Source organism: Podarcis cretensis, assembly GCF_951804945.1.
Source record: "Podarcis cretensis genome assembly, chromosome: 5".
Classification (NCBI taxonomy): domain Eukaryota; kingdom Metazoa; phylum Chordata; class Lepidosauria; order Squamata; family Lacertidae; genus Podarcis; species Podarcis cretensis.
Genome location: NC_137174.1, coordinates 78,147,255 through 78,161,087, shown reverse-complemented (window position 1 = coordinate 78,161,087; position 13,833 = coordinate 78,147,255). Strand labels below are relative to the sequence as shown.

General features: G+C 42.8%; 2 protein-coding genes across 5 annotated transcripts in view; one reads left to right on the top strand and one right to left on the bottom strand.

The window, feature by feature from the left end:
• ERICH6 (glutamate rich 6) overlaps positions 1-4,326 on the top strand; it is a 32,748-nt gene extending 28,422 nt beyond the window's left edge. For all 4 annotated transcript variants that reach the window (XM_079977924.1, XM_079977922.1, XM_079977921.1 and 1 more), the window contains 3 exons: positions 440-598; positions 2,248-2,479; positions 4,060-4,326. In XM_079977924.1, coding sequence (XP_079834050.1) covers positions 440-598; positions 2,248-2,479; positions 4,060-4,320 — 652 coding nt within the window. In that variant the 3' untranslated portion in view covers positions 4,321-4,326. The remainder of the gene's footprint in view (positions 1-439; positions 599-2,247; positions 2,480-4,059) is intronic.
• Positions 4,327-5,405: 1,079 nt separating this feature from the next.
• On the bottom strand, positions 5,406-7,653 carry LOC307217117 (glucose-dependent insulinotropic receptor-like). The gene has a single exon (XM_079978225.1). The coding sequence runs from the start codon at positions 6,546-6,548 to the stop codon at positions 5,514-5,516; it is 1,035 nt and encodes a 344-aa protein (XP_079834351.1). The 5' UTR covers positions 6,549-7,653; the 3' UTR covers positions 5,406-5,513.
• Positions 7,654-13,833: the final 6,180 nt, after the last annotated feature.

Here is a 13,833-nt window from a genome sequence, read left to right as displayed (position 1 = left end):
TGAAGATGGAACTAGATAAAAAGTAGCATGTTCCAACTCCAAGCCTGGCAACTGCATTTTGGACCAGTTGAAGGATTTTCCTAGGACCTACTATTTCACTTTATCTATTGAAGGCGGTGGGTTTTTGCTGCAGTCTTAGCCACTCTGTTTTGCTATCACACAACCCTGGAAGGGGTAGTAACAGTGTTTGTTTGGGGTTGTTTGCTTGTTTTTATTGAATATTTTATTGGGTTACAGAAGTACACATAGTGTTTCTGGTGTTTGTTGTGATATGGGTGCAAAAGCATAACAGAAAGTAGGACTGAATCGTTCAGAAGTGGTATCCAAGAACACACATGCACACAAAGAACTAATCAGTTGAAGCCATGCACACACCTTGATAACACGACAACGTTCCTAAGCATGTTAATGGGCCCATTGGAACCTTATCTACATACAGCTACCCCTCTGGAAATCTGGCGATTATCATTGTACGAAGGAATGAGGGCACAGGCTACATTGCCATAGTACAAGACGACAAGCCTGAGAATGCAGAAATCCAAGCAGTGTTCGATTCCTGTGGCAATGGGACTTGCTATCATTCAAATGGAAATGTGTGGTACGTTCAGTTCAATCAGTTTGGTCTTGTTGTTTTACATTTAGGTTGTAAAATGTATACCAGTGTTTTGTACTTGTAATTTGAAGGGTGGTCAGGACCTCATTTTCTAGTTCAAAAACATATGCAGTGTCCTTTGTTAACCAAATGGCAAATATAGAATACTGGAGAGGTTACTGGTGAACGTAAAAATTCCAACTGAACTTTAAAAATGGATTTCCCGCCGAGAAAACCACAAGAATTGGAAATTTGAGAGCCATTTCGAAAGGTTCACGTTTGTTCCCAGAATAGTCACGTGTTTCAGCCCTGCTGTGAGAAAGGAAAGTTATAAGACAGAATGGTGTTTTAGCTGCTGGGCCGTGGCTTCCTTTCAGCAGAGGCAGGCTGGCAGAATTAGAAGCAAGAGGAAGAGGTTAGCAAGGGACCATGGCTGAATGCCAGTCAGGGACAGAGCAGTAAAGTAACCTGGGTGAAAGAACAGCCTGACAAGAAGATGTTCATCACATGAGGTTTGTCCCATCGCAACAACACTGCGCTGGGAGAAACGGCATCCTCTGAACTTGCTTCTGAACCCCAGAAGCCAAATTTGTAGTTCTGCCTCCTGATGAAAGAAGTGCTAGGTGAGAAATTGTATGGGTTTTAATCAATCGGTCAGCTCATTACATTTTCTTGTAAGTAAAATGCCAGTGTGCCACTGTGGTGTAGTGGTTAAGAGCAGTAGACTTGTAATCTGGGGAACCGGGTTCGCGTCTCCGCTCCTCCACATGCAGCTGCTGGGTGACCTTGGGCTAGTCACACTTCTCTGAAGTCTCTCAGCCCCACTCACCTCACAGAGTGTTTGTTGTGGGGGAGGAAGGGAAAGGAGAATGTTAGCCGCTTTGAGACTCCTTCGGGTAGTGATAAAGCGGGATATCAAATCCAAACTCCTCTTCTTCTTCTTCAACCTTTTTTTAAAAAGAAAACACGTTCCGTGTTTTCACATTGATGAATGCCTATGCCACAGCAGCTATATTATAAAAGGTACCCCCCTCCTATGTCAAAAGAGAAGGAACAACTCTTCTGGGATGGTGTCTATGTCAAATTAATTGGGGGCAGCTTGTTAGCCAGTGAAAAGGTTTTTAATGGAATAATTAGTTAAACACTATCCAATTTATCTAGCAATGGAGACGATGATCCTAAGAGTTGGGTGGGGTAACTGTTAGCAGGCAGGCTGATTTTTGATGAGGCAAGTGACCCCAGTGTGGAGGCAAGCCAGTATTCGGTTTTTGTTGATCTGAACTTGGAGCTTGCCCTTGTACCTTCGCCATTTCCCCCCTATTTGATTTGGCAGTACAGTGGTACCTTGGGTTACAGACGCTTCGGGTTACAGACTCCGCTAACCCAGAAATAGTACCTCAGGTTAAGAACTTTGCTTCAGGATGAGAACAGAAATTGCGCAGCGGCAGCGGGAGGCCCCATTAGCTAAAGTGGTACCTCAGGTTAAGAACAGTTTCAGGTTAAGAACGGACCTCCAGAACGAATTAAGTTCTTAACCTGAGGTACCACTGTATCTGGATGTGAAGATATTTTCAGACAAGGGCTTGGGCTGTACAGCCAGGTTTTCCCCCATTCCCTTTCGGAGGTCCTCTCAAGTTGTTATTTTCCACATTTAGGATAAATGTTACGATTCGAGGAGGACATTATTCGGACGAAGCTGGCAACAAAGTGAAAACGTGGATCTGGCCCAACAATTTGCAGAAGTGTGTCTCGAGAGCACCGTTTAAGCCAGTCTTTCTATCCTTGAACCAGAACGTTGGTGTCAGGATAGTTGAGCAAGACAGAGTAGCCATTTCTTTCCTTGCAAGGGGCAAGCAGGCAAAAATCAACATAGGAGCAAAAATAAAGGTACTTTATTTCAGAGTTAATATGGGGGAGAGTGGATGAGTTTACATGTTCTTAACAAGAGAGGGTGGGATTGTTTTGGGGGTAAATATAGAAAACGTTTTCGAAAAAAGGAATGGAGCAGTTCGCTTCGAACTTTCAGAGCTATTTGAAAAACAAAGTTAAATTGGCCAAAGACTGACACATAGTTTATCTGGTTTGTACAAGACAATGCCTATAGTTCAGCATCCCTTGACCAAATAAACCAAAGTGTCAGTCAGATGGAAGTTGGGGTCCCCGCCTCTAGTGAACAAAAAGAGGGAAACAAATTATAATTTCAAAAAGATTTATGAAAGCATTTACTTGTATGAATTTGTATAACCAAGAATTCAGGTTGAGACACAAATGATGTGGCTTATAGGATAAGTTAAGGAAACAGCAGACTGAGAACAGGCCAAGGAAGAATGTTATATAAAACTTTAAAATTAAAAATCTAGTAGGTAGAACACTCTTCAGCCATGAAGTTTAAGAATTGCTTATGTAATTCTTGCTTTTGTAAGAATTGCTTATGTAAACACACTGATCCATGCAGATTATCAGTGTGCCCATAACTGTTCTTGAACTTCTCTCAAGCACACATTGCTTAGCGATATAGTTCCATACATTAAATTTCAGCATATTTGAAAATGAGCGCAGGAACGGCATGCTTTTTTTTTTTAACAGGGAGTGCAAGGAATAGCAGTTTTAGAGAATAAAAGGACATTGGGATGGATCCATCTAAGTTCTATTCAGAATAGATCCATTGAAATTAATGGACCTAAGTTAGCCATTCCCATCAATTTCAATGGGTCTACTGTGAGTAGGAATAATATTGGACATATTAGCAAATGTTAGAGAATCCAGCCCTTCTTGAGGTTTCAGCAAACGTGCTGCCCATGTGCATGCGAAGAGGGAAGTTTCTGAAATACTCATCTGACCTGAGTTGGTTTTTTGCTATTTCTGCAGTTTTAATGAGGTTGAATAAAAATAGGGTTGGTGTTTTGTTTTTTGAAAGCAACTTTTTAAAGGCTTTGGGAAGGGAAAACTGAAGGTGGCTCATCCACTTAATCCCATGTTCTCAAGAGGGTAGATATTAGTGCTCTTTGAACTCCTCATTCCTTTTCCAATTTGTTTTTGGCTTGTTTTTTTGTTTTGTTTTTTACATTATTTCCCCTCCTACTGGGAAGCATGAGAGGGAAATTAAAGTGAACCAACAATGCCAACTTCAGGGCTGGCGTAGTTAACCCCTGGTCTGAGGGCAGGGAATGCGGAAGTTCTCCAAACCACTCTCTTTTTAACCTTGCCAACATCAGCAAGGTCTGACCATCAGTAAATTCCAGCTAAGAAGAGGGAATCTGGTCCTTGCCTCTCTTCACACTCAGAGAGAAATAAGACAGCAACGTTGGTCAGTCTCACAGTAACACTGATTTAATTTTCCTTGATTTAAAACAATACTCACTGTTAGGTTTCCTTCCCCGTGCGATCTTTCTGACTTTGTGCGAGCGAGAACTGCCATGTGACTTGGGAACTACATTAACTCCTTGCTTTTTTTGCTTCCTTAAAAGCCGCTCGCTGAGCATCACCCATGGCCGAAGTTTGTGTCTGAAGATGACCTCTTCCTGTTTGCCTGCCGGATAAAGATTCTCCGCATCTTTGCTAAACTGCAAGGGTGTTTAGATTTTCCTAACAACGACTGGTGGGCTAAGCTCCAGCTGCCTTCGTTTCTTTTCACTAAGGCTTTGAAGTTAATGAACCTTTGTAAGGAATGTGAAATAAGTTCTGCTCTGGACACCTTAATCATGGAAACATTAAATTCACCAGCCTGATCATGATTATGTTGTATGTAGATACTTGTTTCATTGTTCAAAGGAATATTTACTGTTATGTTGAATTCTAGAGGTATCAGAAATCAGATCTCAGGATTCATTTAATAACAGTTCCATTTATGCTGGTCACATAACATGCAGTACCTTCTTATGTTATACAGCAGAAAAAGGGGACACTGAGCCTACTTTAGGCAGGAAGTTAAATTAGATTGGCATTTTAGTACCACCCAACTATGATTTTGGTGCTGTTATGGTGCTGTTATAGAGTCCAGACTCTAATTGAGGAATTGAGCTTAGACAGGTGGACTCATCCATTGTCACCCGAGACAGACAGATGCAACTGTAATGGTCCTGGCAGCATGGCTTGGATCTTTGTGAGGTTTACAACTCACAAAGGAGCCCAAACTTCCTCACATCTGATCTGCAGCATGAGTCGATTCTTATCATATATGACTTTGTACTGTGGCATTTCACAAGCAAGTGAAGGGTGTAACAATACTAGAAATCAATTGCTTATGTGCCATGCCTGTCCAGTTTCCCTGAATAGCCCTGCATGGCCACTAATTTCTGTTCTCCGTCTTGTTAGAAAACAGGCAGCAAGTCAATGGAAGCAACAGCTGTATGGGACATCCTCCCAAGAACAGGGCGGGGGGCGGGCGGTTAAGTTTAACAATTTAATAAATAACAATGTAATACAGCAATAAGGGTAGGAGAAGAACATAAAGGCTGGAGATAGATTTGGGTTTTTATTTAAGTTTGTTTATTGATGCTTGGATTAAATTAACTGCATAGAAATTGTTACTTAAACTAGACCCAACACATTTCCCCTTCTAGCTCGTTTATCTAGCCACATGTGGAACCAGATAACCAGGCAAAGAGGAACATATATCTTACAAAGGGAAGGTAGACTGGATAACACCACGTACAAAATTCTGTGTTAGGGTAAAATTATTTGCACACTTATTCCCAAAAGGCACTTATTAAAAAGAACACTAAGAGGGGAAATATATGCAGCACTGTTGATCTCTGTGTCACCAAATTATGGTTAACTGCCCAGTAGTAGAATAGATAGAATAGGAAGAAAACTTGGGTGCGCATTTGGACTTTTTCTGCATTACCTTTTTTTACTGGTGATCAGTGCACAATAAGCTTTCCATCTGCTTTATGGTGGGTTTCCTCTCTTCTGCCTTGAATCAAGAAATGGTGAGTACCCCTCTGAAACTGTTGAAGGGAGGAGATTTAGGCAGTTGATCCCCAGATGAATTTCCTCCGCAGGGTAAGTCACTTTGGTTTATGATGTTGAAATGGTTCACTGCCAACCTGTTAGACCTGTGGGGTTTTATTTGTCCCTTTCCCTTACACTTCAACATTTTGACCAACTGGGTTCTTATATCCTTGCTGTATAGCGAATAGATAAAAGGATTTATCAGAGAATTGGCTTCTCCTAAAATGTATAACAAATCCTTCAGCTGTGAGCTCAGGATGCAGGAGGTACAAGTAGCTTTCACAATGGCAGCTACATAATAAGGGCTCCAGAAGAGGACAAAACAGATAATCACAATGAGGACTGTCCTCAAAGCTTTGAAATGGCGGAGAGGAGCAGTAGGGGTATCTGGGTGCAAGCAGACACGCTGGATCTGCTTCTGATGAAGATAAGCAATCCTCCCCACTGAGATATGTAAACAGACCAAGGTCAGCAAGGCAGGGATATAGATGCCAAAGCAGATTATGTACAGGTAGTCACTCTTGGCTGCTGCCAGGACCCCACAGCTACCTGAGAGTTCACTTTGTTGAAGTTGTGAGAAAATAAGTGGCATGTGTCCTACCAAGAAGGAGACCGTCCACAGGACAACAAGAGAGAAGACTATAGGTTTCTTGCTCATCAGTGTAGGGTAATGAAGAGGCAGCTTCACTGCCAAGTACCTGTCCAGAGAAACCAAAAGCAAGGTGAGAATGGACCCAATGCAAGGAGTGATGCTCATGCAGATCCGCAAGAGACAAATAAACAGATTTCGGTCAAATAGTGCATCTGTTGCATCATCCAAAGCTTCCCCAATGCACATCACACCAACCAGTAGATCAGCAGCTGCCAAGTTAAGGATGAAGACATAGTTTCTGCTTGGTTTCTTCTTTCTCAGCTGACAGATGACTATGATCACCAAGAGGTTGGATGATGGGATGAAGACGCTTAAGAAGGCATGTAGCACTGTACACAAGGTATCCGGCATCTTCTTTGGGAAGCAGCAGTGGAAACTACTGGGTTTAACATATGCGTTGCATACGCAACTTACAATCAATCCACAAGAGGCGACATCAGGCTAGGAGGAAACATACTACCATTGAGAAACTGGTAGAAGTAACAGCAGCAAGAAGTGATGATCCAGTGTCTAGAATCCATTGGCTCTGCTCTGCTGGTCAGATGGTTCCTTTCAAACTTCTGGGCAATGTTTGCCATTGAGAGAGATTGCCAGCATCACTGTAGCTTCCGAGTTCTTTTCCCTGTGTGAATATAGGTTTTTCTTTTTCACCTGGCAGAGGTGTGTCTGAAGATGCATGAAGGCTTCGGGCACAGTGAACTCGTTGGCTTGAGGAGGAGGGGGAAAACACCTGGGGCGGGCAGTGCAGCCTTGTTCAATCAGTTCCTGAAACTGTCTTTGACGCAGAAAGATAAGGAAGGCATTTGACAAACAGAGTGGAGAAACATTGTGAGCTCCCCCCCCCCACCATTAGGAAACTGAAATGAGCTCGTGCAGTTTAAAAAGCATGCTCCATATGCATGCAGGAAAATATTCCTGCGTGTTTATGCTATTAATGTCAGTGGAGTCAAATTATTTGATCTGGGGTAGAAAACATACTTCAGTTACTATGGCCAGAAAAAGGTCATTGTTTCCAGTTTAGTGGATATTGGATGTAAATACAAGGCTAGGATGTGAACTGGTAAACGCTCACCAGAATCCATGCTTTCCAATACTGGTTAACTGTGTTAAAGTAAAATGGGGGCTTAGTACTTCCTACATTTTATTTAGGAATGCAGTCTTGGTGTATTTCCTTACTTGGATTATTAAGTCCCATTGAACTCAAATCTCTAATAAGACAAGAATAGGATCACACTGTTAACTTGACTAAACACTTTTTAAGAATCAATTGTTCCGCACCCTCTAGCTGTCTTTCAGAGCAGGGAAGGCTTGGAGGTATATATCACCTGCACTGCCCGAAACAAGTTCTAAATTCAATCCCAGACAACTCCATGTATGGCTAAGAGAGCCCTCTCCTTGAAAACTCTTGCCAGTCAGTGTAGAAAAAATGCTGAACTAGCTGGATTAATACAGTGGTACCTCAGGTTAAGTACCGTATTTTTCGCCCTATAGGACGCACTTTTCCCCCTCCAAAAATGAAGGGGAAATGTGTGTGCGTCCTATGGGGCGAATGCAGGCTTTCGCTGAAGCCTGGAGAGCGAGAGGGGTCGGTGAGTACCAACCCCTCTCGCTCTCCAGGCTTCAGGAAGCTATCCGCAAGCCTTGCAAGCCCAGCAGGAGGTCCCGCGGGCTCGCAAGGCTTGCAGGCAGCAGCCTGCAGCCCAAAAGCTCAGGGGACAGCGGGGAGGCGGAGCGCCGCCACCCTGCTATTCCCCGACCTGATCTGGAGGCTGGCGGGGGGGGGGGAGAAGCAAGCTTGCTTCTCCCCCTCCGCCAGCCCCACAAGCTCGGGGGATAGCGGGGAGGCGGAGCGCCGCCACCCCGCTATTCCCCGACCTGATCTGGGGGCTGGCGGGGGGCCAGCCCTCAAGCTCGGGGGACGCGGGGCAAGCCACTGCCCCATGGAGGCTAGAGAGGCTGTCCCTGAAGGCAGAAGAGGGAGACGGAGCGCTCTGTCTCCCTCTTCTAGCTTGGGGATGGCTGCGCAAACCTGGGGGGAAATAAAAAAAAATTCCTTGATTTCCCCCCCAAAAAACTAGGTGCGTCCTATGGGCCGGTGTGTCCTATAGGGCGAAAAATACGGTACTTAATTCGGTCCGGAGGTCTGTACTTAACCTGAAACTGTTCTTAACCTGAAGCACCACTTTAGCTAATGGGGCCTCCCGCTGCTGCCACGCCGCCGGAGCAAGATTTCTGTTCTCATCCTGAAGCAAAGGAATAACTATTTCTGGGTTAGCGGAGTCTGTAACCCATAGCTGTCAAGCGTCCCTTATTTGGCGGGACAGCGCCATGTCCCGCTGCTGTCCCTTATTGATGATGTCTCTTAAATAAGCTGCTGAAGGTAATGGGGCCCTTTCTATGTCCAGCTGTCCTTTGTCAACAACAAATTGTTGCTGTTTTTTTGTGTTGAATATATGCTATATGGTAATTTATGGACCTAATAGGTATTTAAAGCCATTTGCACGCAACAAAATAGGTATTTTATAAAAGTAATTGTTGATCCCTTATTTTGGCTGCTGATCCCTTATTTTTGAGGCTGCTGGTCCCTTATTTTCAAATCTGTAAGTTGACAGCTATGGTGTAACCTGAAGCGTATGTAACCTGAAGCGTATGTAACCTGAGGTACCACTGTATTCTGACTCTGTGTAAGGGAGCTTCCTAACACTTGCATGTTTTAGGTTGCCAAGAAATCTTGCATTTTCCTTCTAAGTTCAAGGGTATGCATTTGAGAGTTGTGATTTAGGACGGGTAAAAAAAGAATGTGGTGTCTTTGAGGCATTTTGGTCTGTAACTCCTGTCAGCCCTAGACAGCATGGTCAAGGTTGACTGACAGTTCAACAGCATCTGTTCTACACAGAACACTCGCAGGTTTCCATCCTCCAGAAATCAATGTTTTGCAATGACACTGCAATATAAAAATGACAGTAGAGGACAAAGAGTAAGAGGAGGGGTGGTACAAGAAGGGGCAGAACAAATTAGTAAATCTCCTCCATCATCCCCCAAAGCCAAACCCAGCTTCAGGGCAGTTATAGAAACTAAGTCTGTTGCTTTTATTTCTGAGAGTAACCAGAGCATGGCCCCAAATAAAGAGGGACAAGAACAGATAAATTATGGAAAATTGGGTGCTGGAAAGAATAAGCAGTCCATAAATAGTTGCAACAAATAGGACTGTGCTCTCTGTTAAGGTTTGAGAGGAAAGAGAATTTTATAGTGTACGGACAAAGGTATACCCAACTGTGCTATATTTAGACAACTGCAAGGAACTGGTTCAACTCAGGACTCTAATATGTTGTCCATTTATCCTCTGTCCAAACAGTATTTTCATTAAGTTCACATTTACTGCACTTTCCAGTTTTATTGTCAACCATTCCAAGATAGGCAGCACTAGCGACTACTTGTTAGTGGCCACCAGAAGAGTTTCAGTAATAGCTCTGCAAACACTGCTTTGGAGAGATTGTACCTTGTGGCTGTTCCTAAGCAATTCACACAGAACATCTGCCAAGCTTTTAGGGCCTGCAAGCTTCTAATCCTAGGTCTTTAAACAGTGGCTAGTTACAGCTATGAGAAATAGGGACCCAACAGGATACAGCTCATAGGACCATCCTGCAGAATTGATGATGTACTGCCTATTGATATTGTCCTCCAAGAAGTTTTGACTGGAAAAAATAAAAAGAAAAGGGGTGGGATGGGGTGGGGTGGGGTGGGGTGAGGAGAGGAGAGGAGAGGAGACAGAAATAATCTCTTTTCAAAGGTATTACCTGAAGTATTTTTGTATGGTTTCAAAACTGCAGCACCTTGAAAACAGGAAAGGCAAGGCAACAGAATTTAAGGTCCTATGAAGTGGAAAACAATCCATTTTATAATGGAGCACCAAAGTATTATTTAATCACTTTGATTAGAAGCCCAAAAGAATATTGAGGAAAAACAAGTATATGGCTTTGGGTGCTCAATAAAATTGTAAGTGAATTCACAATAGTGTGTGATTTCAGTGGGACTTTACTTTTTCCAGGGCCAAACCCTATGGTGTTCTCAGTGAAAAGATTTGTGAGAGTCACGTACTTTTGGCTTACTGAAGACCAGTTATGAAGGATTAAACAAGTGACGTTTCCCATATTGCAAGGGTAGTAAGTCTTCAGCCTTCCAGATTTATTTTTAGTTCAACTTTATCAGCGCCAGCTAGCACAGCTAATTGCCAGGGACGTGTAGTCCAGCAATAACTGGAGGGCCACAGGGCGTCACACACCCACACATACACATAGACTGACAGTATACAGAACATTATTTCTTGTTTAAACTCTCATTTTGTTGTTTTAAAAATACTGTCAGTCAGGGGTGGCTAACCTGTGGCCTTTCAAGTTTTGAACTACAATTCTAATTAGTCCCAGCCAGCTTGGCCAGTGGTTAGAGACGATGGACAATATTTGGAAGGTCTCTCGTTAGCCACCCATGTTGCAGATCAGAAGTAGAGAACCTGATCTGGCCAGCAGGCTATTCTTTTAACTCCTATCCCTTGTGGGCTGAATTTGGTGGGCAAGGTTACCCACCAGAAAATTGCCTGATGTAACAGTGATGTCACCAGGCTTGCAAAGACTTCTGTGTGTGGTGTTTTGAACCAATGCTGATCAGCAGATTTGAAGTCATGCCCTATGAGCTGATGGACAGTGACTTCCACCATACCTTTCGCAGGGATTGGCCGCACAAGTGCATTCTCCAAGGGCAATCAGATCTTTATGGAGTCATGACTCTTTGACATCACATGACATCAGGAGTGGGAGAGGTGGGCATGGTTTCAGGTAAACAGTCTCGCAGGCCCAACTTGGTCCTCTGGCACAGATCTCCCACCCCCCCACTGTAAATAACTGAAATTAAAAGTAACTGTTATTAAAATAAACAAATGCTAGAAGTAAAAGGGCTTTGGAATGATCTAGTATAAATTACAGGAACCGGCATAAATTATGCTAGCGCAAGAATGTGAAGAACGGAGGCAATCACAAGATTTGTATCCATAACAAACGAAGGTTTCCCTTTTGTTTACTTGATGAATACAAACACTGCTTCCAAGACTATTAACCTAGTAGCAGGTTAATGCCTGGGAGTGGAAGGCTTGACATGAATGTGGACAGGAGGCAGCCTGAGAGGAACCTAGCTGCATGTAGCAAAATAAAAGTATGAAGGTGAGGATAAAGGCCACAACCACCAGTCAGTCTCTGCCTCAAATGCAACTCATCCCTGGTTTTAGGATTCTTCACTTGAACACCCCCTACTCAGTGCCAGATTTACGTATAAGCTAAACAAGCTATAGCTTAGGACATGGGTAGGCAAACTAAGGCCTGGGGGCCGGATCCGGCCCAATCGCCTTCTCAATCCGGCCCGAGAATCAGTGTGTTTTTACATGAGTAGAATGTGTCCTTTTATTTAAAATGCATCTCTGGATTATTTGTGGGGCATAGGAATTCGTTCATCCCCCCCCCCCCCATATAGTCCAGCCCCCCACAAGGTCTGAGGGACAGTGGACCGGCCCCCTGCTGAAAAAGTTTGCTGACCCCTGGCTTAGGACTCTCTTGGGGGCCCCAAAAAAATTTAAAGGAAAAAAAGCTGGATGCACATTTCCAAAATACAAGTTCAACAATTACTTTGATAAAATACATATTTTGTTATGTGCAAATGGCTTTAGATACCAATTAGGTCCATAAATTACCATATAGCATATATTCAACACAAAAAACAGCGACAATTTGCTGTTGACAAAGGACAGCAGGACATATAAAGGGCCCCCATTACCTTCAGTAGCTTAGGGCCTCATCAAACCTAAATCTGGCCCTTCTCCTACATGAGCGTTAAATTCCAAGTTGATTAAAATTCTGGTTCATTCTCAGAGTAACTACCTCAGTGACTAGTACCTCAGTAAGTCCTCATCTCTGTTCTACCCCAGATTTCCAAGTGGGGCAACAGTGGGCTCACTGCATGGCCAGAAGCTACAAGACACAAACTTCCTAAGTGGCAAGAGATGCTTAACATTGTGCTTTTTACACAGCCCTGTTGCAATGCCATGAAGCTAGTTTTAAAACCATGCACTCTCAGAGCAGGAAGGTTCAAAAATAGTGTTGATGTTCTGTACAGCTACAGTTTATGGAAATTAACAACCTAGCAACACACCTGAGCAACCACAAACACAGGTGCACTCTGCTTGCTTGATACTAAAACTGTTTGTTCACATGGAGGTACATTTATTCATGGGAAAAGAAAATCCTTCCTTCACAAGATACATTCAGGGTGAGGGGAGGAATATGCTGAATGCTGAGAGTTGGGGTGCATTTCACTGGTTATTCAAAAGGCTCAGGAGTTGATCAGATTTGTCAGTAACATTTGATGGTCTGTAATTTACAACTCAAGCTGTGTTAAAGCCAACATGCACATGTAACTCATATCCATCAAGTATCTGTTTCACTCAGATACATACTGAAAACTTCAAAGACAAATCACATCACAAGATACTCAAATTAGAAACAAAACAGGTGAATGAGCATTAAAAGCTCGTATTAAAGTTAGCTACGTATGGATGAAAATTGCAGGCGTTTTAGTTACTGCCTACTGACTAAATAGCTTTTCCTTCCCTAACTCACTAGACCAACAGTGATAAATAAAATAAAATAAAATAAAATAAAATAAAATAAAATAAAATAAAATAAAATAATAAAATAAAATAAAATAAAATAAAAATAATAATGATGGTGTACTTGTACCTCGCCCATCTGGCTGGGTTTACCCAGCCACTCTGGGCGGCTTCCAACAAAGATTAAAAATACATTAAAATCTCAGACATTAAAAACTTCCCTAAACATAACCCTAAACTTCCCTAAAAAATACAGCTTTTCTAACAACATAGTGGCATAAAACCACTTACTTAGATGAAAATGCAATACACTACAGAATAAATTTACTGCAGTTCCTGTTGAAAAGTACAATGTGTGCTACAGGTGACAAATCACTTATTTGACTACTCCTGCACAGGTTTCCTGCATGTGGAGACTTCTTACTCATTCTGATTATTGTTGCCCAAGTTCCACCTTTCAGTTAATGCGTCACAATAATGATTGTTTATTTGCATATGCTTGCCAAATGCTGAGGAAAAGATGCTTTACATCAAATGTTTTCTCGTGAGCATCAACATTTTATGAACTTCAGACTTGCATATAGTGCTAGCAATCTATTTGCAGAAAACATTTTAGGTATTTCTTTTTTTAAATGAAACCTATGACTTTTCTACAATTTGGCGACAACAGACACAAGAAACCATTTTAAAAAAAATACATTAGAAAAACTGAGCTCCCCTCTGCATTTACCTGGGGTTCCTAGTCTGGCTATGGAAGGGGACAAGCCACTGTTCATTTGTGTGTACATATGTATGAGGGACGCGGGTGGCGCTGTGGATTAAACCACAGAGCCTAGGACTTGCCGATCAGAAGGTCGGCGGTTCAAATCCCCGCAACGGGGTGAGCTCCCGTTGCTCGGTCCCAGCTCCTGCCAACCTAGCAGTTTGAAACCACGTCAAAGCGCAAGTAGATAAAACAGGCACCGCTTCAGCGGGAAGGTAAAT